General features: G+C 32.5%; 2 protein-coding genes across 2 annotated transcripts in view; both read left to right on the forward strand.

Annotated features, from left to right (window-relative positions):
• The window catches only part of LOC126770646 (synaptogyrin), a 55,411-nt gene extending 48,034 nt beyond the window's left edge, over positions 1–7,377 (forward strand). Inside the window, exon 6 of the transcript XR_007669471.1 lies at positions 7,360–7,377. The gene's annotated coding sequence lies outside the window, so the exon portion shown is untranslated. The remainder of the gene's footprint in view (positions 1–7,359) is intronic.
• The window catches only part of LOC126770663 (ras-related protein Rac1), a 43,676-nt gene that overhangs the window by 20,636 nt on the left and 7,135 nt on the right, over positions 1–15,905 (forward strand). The window contains exon 2 of the mRNA XM_050490172.1: positions 12,436–12,507. Coding sequence (XP_050346129.1) covers positions 12,436–12,507 — 72 coding nt within the window. The remainder of the gene's footprint in view (positions 1–12,435; positions 12,508–15,905) is intronic.

Genomic DNA, 15,905 nt, shown 5'->3' on the forward strand with positions numbered 1-15,905 from the left:
GAGAACTATTACACGAACCAAATAAATCTATATTTTACTTCCAAAGGACAATTGCAACTTTGGCGAAAATTAAAAAGCCGTTTTTATATAATTCTAAAGTATCGTCGATTCTCAAATTGATAGATGATTAAAACGACCACTGATATGACGTCAGTTCAATGACAAAGCTGTATAATTGTACTCCTCTTGCCATTGGAATTGGCAATTGCATACAAGAGCGTCACGGTAGCATGCGAAAGCGATGCCGTGGCGCTCCTCGTTAAGACGGAAAGGGTACCGCTGGTTTTTTAGTGGGTATTCCGATGTTCGGGGGACACCGGCGAGCCCCACATGCCCCACGTTGATTTCTATTTTAAATCAAAAATTCCGAATCACTTAGTATTTTTATATTATAATGTTGAATATATGTTTGTGATATTCATTTTAAAATGATATTTAATTATAATTTTAATAAAAAGGTTTTTTGGCATAATTTGCTCATTCTTATTAAATTTTTATTCAAATAAACGTTTAAAAGCTATAACAGAAGCAACGAAATACCGACAATAAGTGCTTAAACGATTTTTATCGTTTTAATTAATGCTTTAGTGACCAGTAGCATTTGTGATACAAAAATATCCATAATTTATATTAATATTAAACTACACTTTTAATTGCGATTCTATAATTGGATTGTTTCAAAGGGTTCGAGGTATTAAAAAATGTAACCTTGAATTAGCAGTCTTTAAAAATAGAATCGGAAACAGATCGGCGCAATTCACAGCCAATTACCAGGTGGATACTAATTGTTTAGTTTTCATAGAAAAAAATATACTAAACTAACTTTTAATTGTTATGATTCGTCTACCAGATAACACCTCGACCAGATATAACGTAAAACTAACAATATCGATTTGTGAAGTAATTTTAAAAGCCAATACGAATTACTAGTATATTATTAAGTTGCTTGTGTTTAGATTTAGAACGAGAACGCACTAGGGAAAAGGATGTCTATATATATATATATATATATATATATATATATATATATATATATACCTTTACAAGAAGACCAAGGTCTAGTCTTATAAAATCAAACGAAAGCATCTTGTAGTGACGTAAATATGTAATAGCGGAAATAGAGTTTATTGAACATTAAAATGATATGACACTTAATGTCACAAAATTTTTATTCATCGGCTATTATAATTCAACAAGTGTTGTTGTTTTTTATATTTATAATATTAATGTTTCCTTTTGGAGTTTACTGTTTGAAACAAACAAAAAACAAACTGTTATATCACATATGTATGTTGCTACGTCACGTTTGTTTCTCGTCTCTTTTTCCTGTTCATAATAAAAATATTTATATATATATGGTTTCTCATCGACATAAAATTTCTGAACGGGTTTTAAACAATTTGTGAAAATAAATTAATTTTGTTGGTTTGATGTTTATGGAATTAATTTAGATATAATCTATTTTTGAAAAAGAAATTTGTCAAACTGGCAAAACAATTGAGCAATTTATACACAAAACATATACCAGAAGACGCAGTGTATTTCGGAGGTGTATAATATTATTATACATAAGTAGCAGTGTTTCACAGTTTTTCGCATTTTCGCAAACGTGAATTTCGTGTTCTTGAAAGACGTGTTGATAAAGTGGTTGGAACTCAAACCCAGGCAAGCACCTCTCATGCTCGTTCATGATCGCTCATAAAATCGTGTATATGAAAATCTGTCTTGTGTATGGGCTCACTCACACAACGCTCACATTAGAGGAGAGTAGTGAAATAAACTCTAAACCCAGTTATAACTTTGATATTGTTCATACATGACATGGTCATTACTATAATTAAAAATAATATGTGGTATACCTGTATATGTACATTATTTAACATTTAGATTAATCGTATTCGTATATACAATACTATGTATAACAAGAAATAACAAGAAAAGACAACTATTTTCTTGTTATTCACAAAGCGTTCTAGTTTAAACTCCTCTCAATATTTCATACGTAAATAATCTAAAATTTAACGAAACTTTTAACTGTATATCCAGCTGAAGACGTAAATTGTCAGCCAACCGTTACGAGATGTTATCAAACAAACATTGTTATAGAGTAGAAATATACTGATTCCTAGCTAAGATTACGTTTAGCCGTGAGTAAAAAATGAAACACTACAAAAAAAAACTTAAAATTACTAATATATAGCATTAGTTTAACTTTCATCATCATCATCATCACCAGCCGAAAGACGTCCACTGCTGGACAAAGGCCTCCCCCAAGGATTTCCACGTTGGCCGATCTTGCGCTGCCCGCATCCAACGGCTTCCCGCGACTCGTTCTAAGTCGTCGGTCCACCTTGTAGGGGGCCTGCCCACGCTGCGTCTTCCGGTTCGTGGTCGCCACTCGAGAACCTTTCTGCCCCAGCGGCCGTCGGTTCTGCGAGCAATGTGCCCCGCCCACTGCCACTTCAATTTAGCAATTCTTCGGGCTATGTCGGTTACTTTGGTTCGCCTGCGGATTTCATCATTTCTGATTCGATCTCGCAGAGAAACTCCGAGCATAGCCCTCTCCATTGCCCTTTGAGTGACCTTGAGCCTTCTTATGAGGCCCATTTTTTTATCCAACTTTTTTTTCTGACACAGGAAATATTTTTGAAGACTTCATAGGTCTTATTGACTTGACTCTTAATATGTATATTCTGCTATTCGTTTATTTTACTGTTTAACAATGTTTTGTTTTGCTCCGTTTGAAATTTTGAAAATAACTTAAACATTTTCCAGGATAATCATATTTATTGATAAATTAAATACCATATAAATAAATACGCTAAAATATTTTATAAATTGATATCAAATGTGTAGCTATATACTTAATAAATAATTGTCAAAATGTCCTGTCGCATGGAATAAACTACATTTGGAAAAATCCAGGAAGGAACTCATTGTGTTTTCCTTGAGTCGTATTTGGATTTTTGTTAATAATATCATAACTTTGGGCGCTTATATTCGCTAGTCCGAGTTTCGAGTTTTATATGTAACTAACGTTTTGAGTCATCGGTCACAGAATCGATGGCAAGTCGTTAATTACCCCTAATGAAGCTATGAACTTTTATGCATTGGAATAACATATTGGTGCGTTTTGAAATTCGAATTAGCAGCACACAATCGAGGTTGTTAATCTTTCCAATGCTGGGTTTTAGTTACCCCCCCCCCCATAACATTTTTTACTAATCCGTATCGAAAAATATTCTCCTCGAGCGAAGAGGAGGCGAACTGTCAGTGGGACATTTACAAGCTATTACTACTTTGCTTAACTATATAATCTTTTAAGTTAATATGAAAATTTAGAATATTCGTTAATATACATATAAAGTATGTTTTTTTATAAACAAGAACCTACAACTTAAGGGATATAACATCTTAGTTCCCAAGGTTGGTGACGCACTGGTGATGTAATGGATAGGTAATATTTCTTACGGCGCCAATATTTATACGCGACGGTGACCGTTTACTATCAAGTGGTCCATTTGCCCGTCCGCCTACCTATATAATAAAAAATAATCCCGAACAAAGCTCGATGTATTTGTGTCACCGTTACGTTACGATGAATGACCACATTCGCCACAAATAGTTTTACGCTCCTCGGTTATTTTTAACGAACGTGTAACTCTCCCGCGGTGATTTCGCGACGGCTTTTGTAATACCCCCTTTGCCTCGCTCTAAACAATATTGCTTATCTCACTCGCACGATCCTATTCTTGTAAGCTTGTAATAATTACTTATCACAATATCTCAATGTTTCGTACAATGGTAAAGTGTTTCATTTCTCGGAATCCGATTTCGTGACAAGATTATGTTTTTTTGGTATAATTCTTATGTTTTTATGGGTCAATATTTTGAAGAAAGTATAAAACTAAACATTTACAATAGTAAAATATCTGGAAATAAAAATATATTGAAAATTACTATTCGGATTTTGTTAAAATCAAAGTAAAAAACGTGAAAGTTAAAATCATGTAACGACAATAAATAATAAGCAACTTTATAAATACATTATAAACAAACTAAAATAATAATGTCATAAATTGATCACACATATTTGTTACTAGTTCCGACCGCGGCTTCGCCCCCGTCATAAGGGGGAGGTGTTAGGGAACCTATATGTTCTTTTCTGTAATCCCTGACAACTGCTTATGAAAAATCATGATTATTGGTTTAGTAGTGAAAGCGTAACAAACAAACAATCTCACTTTCGCATTTATGATATTATTATAAGGATGACAAGATAGAAAACAAACAAATTATTTTTTTTAATATAAAAAACGAAATAATTCAACGGCGGAAGTAGACGTGGGGAGTACCGAGTGGTTATGATGTGTGTGAAGTTCGTGTGATCATGAACTATGACACGGAACCACCTTGAATCCATTAAGGATCACTTTACATTCGTTCAGGATCCACATTACGTTATAAATAAACTCTACAACTCTCTAATCAACAACGTTCATAAACATTAACAGTTATACTGCCTGTACGCTACTGCTGTTACAAAAGCATATGGTCGTATGTGAATGTGGGTGAATTTGATATTTTAAAAGTTTTTTTATACATGTATAAGTTCACGTGTGTCGATTTTAGTTGATCGGCTGCTAAATCGAAAGCGATTTCTGAACAGTTGCTGTTGTTAAAAAAAAATTGTTAGTCAATTAAAATCGAACTGTGTGAACCCGCTTATTTATCATTTACTATGGTAACAGCAGAGAAAATAAATAAAAATTAAACAGCTTATAATCTCTTGTAAAGTACACTATTTTTACATACAAAAAGATAATAACCGTTTTTTTTTTTTTTTAATGAATTAGAAATTAACGTTATGTACTCTTTGTCGATGATTGTTTTTTAATTATATATAATCAAAATGCTTATTACCTCAATTATTAGTTGTAAAGGTAGATTGAATCAATTTAATAATAAGCTATAGAGGTAACAATAAACATAAACCTTAATTGGTAAAGTCTATACGGTGTTAAAGTATCGATGCGCCTTAGATATTTTCTTTACCAGCGGTACCACTCATAGCACGGAATAATCGTTTAGCTAAACGAAATATTAATAATAGTTATGCAATGGTCATTGCTATATTTCTTGCTTTAGAAAAAAAGTGTGTAAAATAACCCATAATATTAACTTCTTCTTACTTCACTGCACTTCGCTTTACCTGGTTGGTTCCTTTCACTGTGCCTGCAGATTTTTAAAGGAAAAAAATATATTTTTAGATATGTATGTACACGTTTAGCTAAAAAAATAACACTTTTAACAGATAGAATGCATGAAGTTTTATAATTAAGAGAGTGTACGGAAGCTACCGACTAGACTTAATTGAAATAAAAATGATTTACCGATCGCCAAGTTAGTTACTTTAAAAAAACGACTTGAACATCGGAAGTTATAACATACCAAACCAAATAGACTACCAAATTAATAGTTGATTTGTTTTACAATTTCCGAATACTGCGAATTTAGAATCCCCGGTCGTATTGAAATTTTAGACACATTGAATATTTCCGGAACGAAATGAAGGATAGTGTCAAGGGAAAATATGATCTATGACTATTTGGTACAGAGTTGCAAAAACCTTATCTGATTACTCATCCCATAAAACCATATGTTCGAAAAATAAAAACGTAGACAAAGGACTCTTGTACTGACTTTACTATGCCTATTATTTATGAATAATTTGTGTCCTATCAACTTATATAATCCTAAATAACAAAATAACCGTTTATCGAATTACAATATTTGAACATATTGAAAATTTCGTTTAAGTGTACTTCTAATGGAGTGTAAAGGCTCCAGGCTTCTAAATTCTAAAAGTAAAGTAACAATCTGTAAATGTTCCAAGGTTTAGAGCTTATTTCAATGCGTGTTGGTGGATTTTTATCCAACACCGGCATGCGGTTTCCTTGCGATGTTTTCCCAAGGCATGAGAAATCAAATGAACTTTGTTCAAACAATAAAGCGTTTTGAGTCGTCACTATTTTGACTCAACCACCGTTTCAGAACGCAGCCTCCAACTGTAAGAAACTCGAGTAGTTACTCTTTTAATGGTTCCTGGTCAGTCATACGTTTCAACCCGAGCTAGAATACAAGCATCTTTGTTCAAAGAGTATTATTTTAATGCGTAATAAAATTTGTTGATGATTTTTGACTTAATAAAGTTTTTAAATTGAGATGAATTATAAACAAAATTTAAGCACATTTACATACGTAACAATCATGGTACTCGTCAAACTCTAAACTCTAGGCATTGACATTCGATACTTGTTAAGTCCGGATACAAAGTATTATTAGTTTTACTGATCGATTATTTATTATTACTCATTTCAAGCGTCGACAGGCGTGTTATGAGTCACTGATAACAATGTTACTTTACCTTATCTGTCCACACGGGTGTTAACATAAATATGTTTTTCGTTCGAACCGTTTCAGATAATGAGAAAGTAAAATTGAATTGTTTTAACAGTACTTGAAGTAAGCTCTCGGTATCCTTAAAATCCTCAGTGCCGTTTTGGCAACATTTGACAAGTTACGGTTAATTGAATGTTATTTTTTTTAACTTTTTCAAACAATATAATATAAGTTTTTTTTTTTTTTTTATAGAATAGGAAGGCGGACGAGCATATGGGCCACCTGATGGTGAGTGGTCACCAAACGCCCATAGACATTGGCATTGTAAGAAATGTCAAGCATCGCTTACATAGCCAATGCGCCACCAACCTTGGGAACTAAGATTTTATGTCCCTTGCGTCTGTAATTACACTGGCTCACTCATCCTTCAAACCGGAACACAACAATATCAAGTATTGCTGTTTTGCGGTAGAATACCTGATGAGTGGGTGGTACCTACCCAGACGAGTTTGCACAAAGCTCTACCACCAGGATTTTTAGTAAATTCAGCGAAAAGCCATAGAATATTAACATAGTGTATTTGTGATATTGTACAGTAAGAGCAAATGGTTATCTTTTATTACAAGACATTTATTAGGGTTGCCAATAAAAATATACGAGGGAAAATAATCATTAAATGGTATTATCGATAAAATATAAAAGTCCATTCCGTCCGTGAGTACCGGTGATAGAAAATAACTTTTATATGATTTGTATTAGGAGTTTAATGTTATTGAATTCAGAACTTTGCAAAAATTTGAAGGTATTAATATTTTTTAAGACAGAATAAATATAGCTTAAATTAAAACATCATATTTCACAAATGTTGCATGAATAATGGCATTGAATTTAACTTCGCCTGTCAGAACTTTGAATTTATACGCCAGTTTATTCTTAAAAAACCGCGTCGTGGCGAAGTTTTTCATTTTATGAATTCTTCCGAACCGAATTTGCTTCGCACCGACTTTTCTAAGGCTTAGCCAACTGCCTTGGAAATATACACAACGTATAAATATGTGCGCTAACGTAGGTGCACTCTATTGCCTTACTCACTGGGTACGATGGGACGGCATTTTGAACAGGATCAGAGAGAGATCAAAGGCATTATAAAACAGAACCAAATAAAGTACGAAAATGTGCTTCCACCTTTCTAACCCAGGTCTTCTACAGATTTCAAGTCATAAGAACGCAATAACTCATTTTGGTTGTGTTAGTATTGTGCTTGGATTTTTCTATACTAATACAGAAATACGGAATTGCAAAATGGGCCACCTGATGATAAGTGGTCATCACCGCCCATAGACATTGCCGTCGGAAGAAATATTAACTATTCTTTGCAGCGTCATTAAGATGTTATGTCCCTTGTGAACTGAAATATTTACTTTGCAAGGATATGTAATTTCAATTACAAAATAAAATAAGTTGGTCCCATTGAGGAGCTGATTTAATAATTATGTCCTAAGGTGAGTAAAAAGACTCGAGATTAGACTCATTTGTTTTATAAAAATAGTACCATATATTACTCTGATATAATATGTTTCTTTTTTTATTTATATAAGCTATATTTTACAAATAAAATTTTACATCATCAACTACTTTTCTTGAAAAATTTTAAAGCTTTATTTTTAAAAGTTATATTATTGTTATTAATAGTAGAAGGAACTCATTAACTCTAACAACAGTCGTGTCTATTAAACGCTATATATGAAAGCGCTTAACACTCTCCAGCCAGCTCTAATTGGAATATCTGACAGGATGTCGTACTCGCCGCGATACGAGGGTTGAATATTGTACACTAGACCCAATAATCGCATCTCCTTTATTATGAAATGTGTAAGAGTCATAACGCATTGCAATGCGTATACCGTTTTGCCCACCGTACGTTGTAATATCAAGCGGCTGATTGAAACTGCACTATGACCTCCAGACGTTTGGATATGCGATGACGGGTACGTTTATTCGTTTGTTCTGATTATGGCCATTGAAAAGATTATTGGAATATTTGAGATTTTATTTGTCGGTATCCGCCTACCTATTCTATATAAAAAAAGACTTTAGTGATAATTGATTCATATTGTCTTGCCCGTTACTTTCGTTAGAATTTTTATTCCGAACCAATTGTAGTTTTACATGCAATTTAATCCTCTAAAATAAATTTAATATTGCTTACCTATTTGAATAAAGTATATTTTTTATTAAGATTATAAAAGTGTAGTAATTAATCAACGATTCAAATGCATTATAAGTAATAATGAAATATTTTTTCGTCACAAGTACTCGCTTAAACGATTTTCTTTTCATTGTTCCCCTGGCGATTGTTTTATTGTTTTTGATATTGAGCCAAAGTTTTCTAATTGAATATAATATGATGTTTATTATGAAGAGATTTAAATAAAGAAATTCCATAATATTATTATTATACGTGGAAATATATAATATATACTCAGTTATAATACCCCGTACCTTATACTTGTGTATATATAAAGTGTATGAAGATACAAAGTATATAATTTAAGCTTTTACCCGTTTGGAATTTTCAGTATTGTAAGAAAATAATATTCGTTTTTTTTTATATAATATAACGAATGCCCCATTTACAAAAGTCATAGACAAAAGTCCTTTCCTCTCGAAGTAAAGGTTTGAATCTTTTTAAATAATTATTTCACTGCGAGGAAACCAAAGCAGGTTTCCTAACGATGTTGCTTAATATTGTGTCGCATGAAAATCTGCCATATGTAAATCGGCATTAGGGCAGCATGTTAAAAGGTCCAAGCACCTACTTAAAAGGGTAGGATTACCACAGCTTTGATACGTTTTTAGGTTTTTATTATATTATATTATTTTGAATTAAACCAAATAAATACAAAGGAGTTTTATTGCTTACTTTACATTATCTTCCTATTGATAGAGCGTTACAATAGATGTTAATTTAATACATACATTTATTCATTTATTTTGTTCGTAAAACTGGATGAACACAATAAATAAGAATAAAAGAGTTAATTGTATCGTGCTAGATACAAACACAAGATGCAGAAATATAAAAGTAACATTAACTTCACTAGCAGAATAGCATAACGTAAATATATAACATATATTTTATAACAGATAGATATATCATGATAAATTTGCAAAATGTGATTTGATAAAAAAATATTATGAGGCAACACAACCAACAAAGTTCAAATATGATATTATTAGAAGAAAACAATCACATTCTATGTATTCATTAATTATGACTTATATTCGTAGTAAATAATAATGAATGAATATGCATTACTGACTAAATATACCCTTATATGTATGGTTGTTAATTATTGTTGAAATTCGAATCATACAAAATACCCCTCACGTCGAAAATAACTCGAAAAACCCGACTCATTTGATAATTGCTTAATTATTTTTAATAGCGTTGTATTTACGCTAAAACAAATAAATATATTCTTTATTCTGTTAAAGTTTGTGTGTTGCCATATAAACGGGATGTGGTAACGCGAATGATGATTGGTAGGTATAATAAATATCTTTGCTATTGTAACCTTTTGTATTCTAATTATTTACTAGATGAGAAAGATCAGGTCCGATAAAAATATGGGCAACATCAGACTCACCTAACGGAAATGGAATTCGCGTTTTTGAATGTCGCGGTTTTTTACTTGTGCAATTAATCGATTTTGTTCAACAAAATCCTAAACATGATTGCTTGCAGACTAGATTGCACGATTATAAATCGCTGCTGTTAAGTTTCGGCTGGAGCTACTACTACAGTATACTAACTGTAGTTGTAGTATATACAGCTACATCGCCAATGAGCGACCACCCTTGGGAACTAAGATGTTATGTTCCTAGTGCCTGCGGTCACACTGGCCTCCTTCGAAGCGGAACACAACAATATTAAATATTGCTGTTTGACGGTAGAAGTGAGTGTACATATACGACCTTTAGGTAGTATGTTAATCTAATATATGTTTCTTTTATTATTTTTGTTATAATTAGGTCGTTGTTACTTAAATAAATGAATAAATAATAATTATTATTAGAGGCTTAACATATTTTTAAAACGTTCAGCGCACGTAACTTATGCAATTAACCTGTTTTTTTTTATACAAAATAAATTTCGACTGCGTACTTCAACAAACGAAGCGGATATTATTATTTTAAATTAATTACAATCTTTTCAAATTAATTGAATCGAAATTTCATATTTATTTGACTTTTAAAATAGGACATTTACTAATTGGTAATGAATGTTGTTGAAATAATAATTTTTTCGAGTAATAAACTAATGTTTATGTTTATCTAACAAGTATCATAAGGATACCTGTCTATTTCGAATGAAAACAGCCAGTGCTGGTTGGGCTTAAGTTTCCTCAACGGACGAAAGACCAAGAGAGAATTATCAACTAGCTGTTCCGATTTCGACTTATTCTTCTACTAAATATTAAGTGTCGTTAACTAGAGGACAACTTTACTCAGCAAAAGCAATCGATTGTATATACATATATATATTTTTGCTAGAAAATATTGATAGCGTGATTCAGACCAACCGTGTATCATTTAAAAAATAATAAAACATATGATAATACATTTTTCACTGGTTTATTTGTATTATCTGGTTCCTTTTACATTGAGGTATTTTTTTTGTTTCGTTGCAATTGGTTAAGAATAACTAATAAAGTGTTGCCAGGTTCAAATATTTTTGAATAAACATGAACGTTATTTATTTTTTTCTATCAAAAACGTAACTCTCTAAAAGATAATAAAAATTAATATAAATTCTATACTCTAAATATAATAGTCTACTAAATTAACTAAACTACTAACTAAAGGAACAATGAAAACTATTTTTCTAAATCTAAAATCTGTCTCGACAGCTTTTGGAACTTATAACTTAAAAGTAATAAAGGAGTTAACAAGATTAAGTTACCAACATAATAGCCAAAGTTAAGTTACTACAAAGTATTTATAAAATTTATAGCGGCTCATAAAGTTAAGCGTACTTATTTCATTATGGGTATGTTGATAACATCCTTCAACGTAAGGATGCCCGACCGTGCTCAAGTTTTATTTTTTTTAGGTCGCCCTAGTTACTATGTAGAATTTGTATCGTGTCTCGTGATACTATGTTTTTATCCAATTACTGTGTATCCCACACACTGTATTTATTGTTGAGGTTTAGAGTTTTAGTTGGATGAGTACATACTGTGTTTGTTGTTAATTCGATGTTTTGATAATTTCATTTTCTCAAAAATTTAATACCAATAATTTTATGAACGATATTCAAATTAGAAGTACACGGTTTTTACTAACCAGTTTGCTTAAACGTACAAGAAACCTTTTTACTTATTCGTACGTGTAAAAATTTCAATATAATAAAATTCTTTAATATTATGTAACATAACGATAATTATTGTGTCTCATATAAGTAAATCAACATTTAATTTTCTAATGTATCAGTAACAAATATCGATTTAACAAGCTTTTAACATTTCCCGAACCAGATATTGCATAATCGATGTTTGTTATTCGTATAAGCAAGCTTCTCCGCTTTAACTAAGCACAACTTTGCGAAGACACGCTCTGATAATAATTTGTTGTATTTAGGTAGCGTGAAATATAATTACATGAATATGTAATGACTGTCATTATAAGGGGTTATGATAAAAATATATAATCAACAATTATGAAGAACTATAATAATAAGTAATTGTAATGTAATTTTTTTTATATACCGGAAAAGCAAATGACTCCACTCCACCTGATGGTAAATGGTAGTGGAGTCCAAACGCGACGACGGCTAGTACAGTCGGGAATGTTCTGCACTAGCCGCCCCCGCCTTGCCGGCCCGCAAGATGCCTCTTCACGCCTCGAATGAAATTTCTTTCTTTAATGAAAGAATTGAACGGATTCGTGACCTTTGCTTTGTACGGGTCGGGTCATTGGGTTCGATCTGTTTTGTGTTGGAAATATCTACAATTTTTTTTTTGTCCGCAGTGCCGTCGGTAAGACATGTCTACTCATCAGTTACACGACAAATGCCTTTCCCGGGGAGTACATACCAACAGTGTAAGTATAATTTACATAACTACTACCGCGTTGGTCTGGTGGCTAGGTGTAAGGCCGCAGACCTGGAGGTCCTGGTTTCAAATCCCAGGTCGGGCCAATAAAAAAGTTATTGAGTTTTGCTGTCTAAAATTCTCAGTAGTAGCCCGGAGTCTGGAAGTTGGAAGTGTGTACACTCCTGTGTTTCCAAAGCACTACACACTTCCAACTTCCAGATCGACTTTCCGGTCGTGTCGGATTGCCGTCCCATCGGATTATGAGAGTTAGGGAATAGAGAGTGCACCTGTGTTGGCGCACACACTTGTGCACCATGATATGTCCTGCGCAGTTGGCTAATCTCTCTTGAGATTGGCAGCCGTGACCGAAATCGGTCTGGAGGACTATTAATTTACATAATGCAAGCCTTATATTATTGACTACTTTTTGATATTAATTGAATCAGTTGTGCTGGTAGGTTGTTTTTTTTTCTCGACTACGAAGAACATTCATCCATATATTTACGGTAACAAATTGCATTACACGTTTTCATAGGAAGTATGTCACGTTGGGTTTAAATGCGTTTCAAATTTCAATTAAAATAAAAAGCACTAGTTTCAGTGTATTAAATACTTTACATATTCATCATATAAAGACCAGGTCGTTAGTATGACCCAAAGTGAATGATAAGATAATTTTTTTTTGTTCCTTTTATAATTTATGTTAGATATACATTTCATTAAAAAATTCCGACGAACGAAATCATTTTGTCCCAATTCTGGTGGAATGTTAATAATGAAATAACCATTTGCCCACCATACGGTAAATCCAGCTGGTCGTCTGCTTTTTTGCCATCTATAAAAAATGGTCAACGTATGTGACTAATTTTTAAAAAAACATTCCTTGTTCCATCGTTATCTGAAATACAATTTAAAAAAAACTAATGTGTTTTATATAACATTTGGATGTTTATTAAAAAACGGGAAAAATATGAGATATTATTGATCAGGCTTATATTATATATTTTTTATATTATTTCCAGAAAATAATAAAGATTTATTGAAATGATATTGTGATTCTCATAAACTTTGTTTAAAATTAACACGAAGCTATTTACGTCGTAAGTTGAATCATCTTAAGTGGATACAGTTTCTATCGGAACAGAAATCGATCATTATCTAAATATAGCCTTAACGTCTGTATCTAAGTTAAAATTAATTTAAGTGATAAATAATATCATTTACATATTATTTATTAAACAAATGTTCATTCAATTTAACTCTCCTCTTTAATATATTTTCATATAAAATTATTGTTTTACTGAAAAATCCCCTTTTGGAGATGTGGGCGTAATAACTGCGCAATAGTTTGATCTAAAGCAGTTCCTATTGTTTATTCTGTATCTAATGTAACAAAGTTTATATGTATAAATAAGTTTTAATATGGATGTTTAGTACAGTGCTAATATTTTTTTAAAACGAAAGTTTTATTTTGTCTTTTTACTAAAATAGCCGAGATGGCCCCAGTGGTAAGAACGCGTGAATCTTAATCGATGGTCGTGAGTTCAAACCCGTGCAAGCACCACTGAATTTTCATGTGCTTAATTTGTTATTATAATTCATCTCGTGCTATACGGTGGAAGAAAACATCGTAAGGAAACCTGCATGTGTTTAATTTCACTGAAATTCTGCCACATGTGTATTCACCAACCCGCATTGGAGCAGCGTGTTGGAATAAGTTCCATACCTATACCTTCCTATACCATCTCCTCAAAAAAAAGGGAGAGGAGGCCTTAGCCTAGCAGTAGGACATTCACAAGCTTTTAATGTAATGCAAATGTTATGTTGTACTAAAATTAATGAAGTTTAGAAAACCTGCTAGATGTATACTTATTGTCTCTAAGTGTGTCCAAAATTTTATATTAATCGGTTGTTCGGAACTGGTTTCAAATTATTTTGCAAGATTTGACCCACATATACTAAGAAATTAAGTTTTTTTTTATTAATATAGATAGACGGACAAGGCAATAGGTTACCTGGTGATTGCCCCTAGACATTGGCGCTGTAAGAAATGTCAATCATTCCTTACATCTTTAATGCGCCACTAACCATATATTATATTCAAGCATGTATCTAGACATGCTCACTCACCCTTCAAACTGGAACACAACATATTGGAGTATCTGATGAGTGGTTGGTACGTACCCGTCTGGCCACAAAGATCTACCACCAAGTAATATTAAAACTATGCCAATATATTGTATATTGGCATAGTTTTCATAGTAAATATCGTTGATTTTCTCCATTACGGTGAACTTGAAAGGGACTAGTTGGTCCTATATTTATTGAATACTTATATACTATACTTGATTGAATCCAATGAATGGTGCAAACAGATTGCGGAATAAGCAACCCGTTTTTATTAGAAAGCACGTTATATATGTATAAAAAATATACACTTCACATTCTCAGCAACACCAGTTCAGTAAATGTTCCACTGCTGGCCTAAGGCCTTCTCTCCCTTTTTTGTGAGGTGAAGGTTTAGAGCTTATTCCACCACGCTGCTCCAATGCGGGTTGGTGGAATACACATGTGGCAGAATTTCAGTGAAATTAGACACATGCAGGTTTCCTCACGATGTTTTCCTTCACCGTATAGCATGAGATGAATTACAGTCATTATATAAAAAAATTAAGCACATGAAAATTCAGTGGTTGCTTGCCCAGGTTTGAACCCACGATCATCGTTTAAGATTCACGCATATTATTTATATAATAGCTTAGTCATAATTGCCTTAAAATTACGATCATGTATGACGGTTTTTTTCTGAGAACTGCAACACCTGTTGCTCTGAGAAACCTTTATCATGACGGAAGTATTGAATTGATCGAGACGTTCGTGTTCAATCATCTATTAACGGCATTGTGTCTGATGACATATCTTGGTTTCTGTAGTATACTTCTTCTACTTCGTGTGCTTTATTACTGAAGGTCGTGCTTGTCATGAAATGCTTTCACCGATGTATCGACTAGATCCCACCACCCTACTCTCTGTCTTCGGCTTGTCTCAGGGCAGTCGGAATATTGTTTTTTTGTCATAACGTACACACATACAATATTAAATGCGATGTGTTATTATTATTATTGTGAGCTTGCTTGTGTATTTTTTTAAAATTATATATGTTAGTTTGTCTATGTTTAAGCAGCGCCCAAATAAGCTGACAGGTCTTATGGGTGCCATAATAAAAATAATGTTAATATTTTTTGGAATAAATAAATGAATATAAATTTAAAGATTCCATTTTTTTTTCTATTCCAAAGTGTTTTTTATTGATAACACTAAAGTTTGTCAATAGTTACCAAATAAAAAACCGATTGACAAATAGAGGAGGAATGCCCTGAAATGTTTTGTCTTTGCCGATATAGA

This window comes from Nymphalis io, chromosome 9 (genome assembly GCF_905147045.1).
Source record: "Nymphalis io chromosome 9, ilAglIoxx1.1, whole genome shotgun sequence".
Lineage (NCBI taxonomy): Eukaryota > Metazoa > Arthropoda > Insecta > Lepidoptera > Nymphalidae > Nymphalis > Nymphalis io.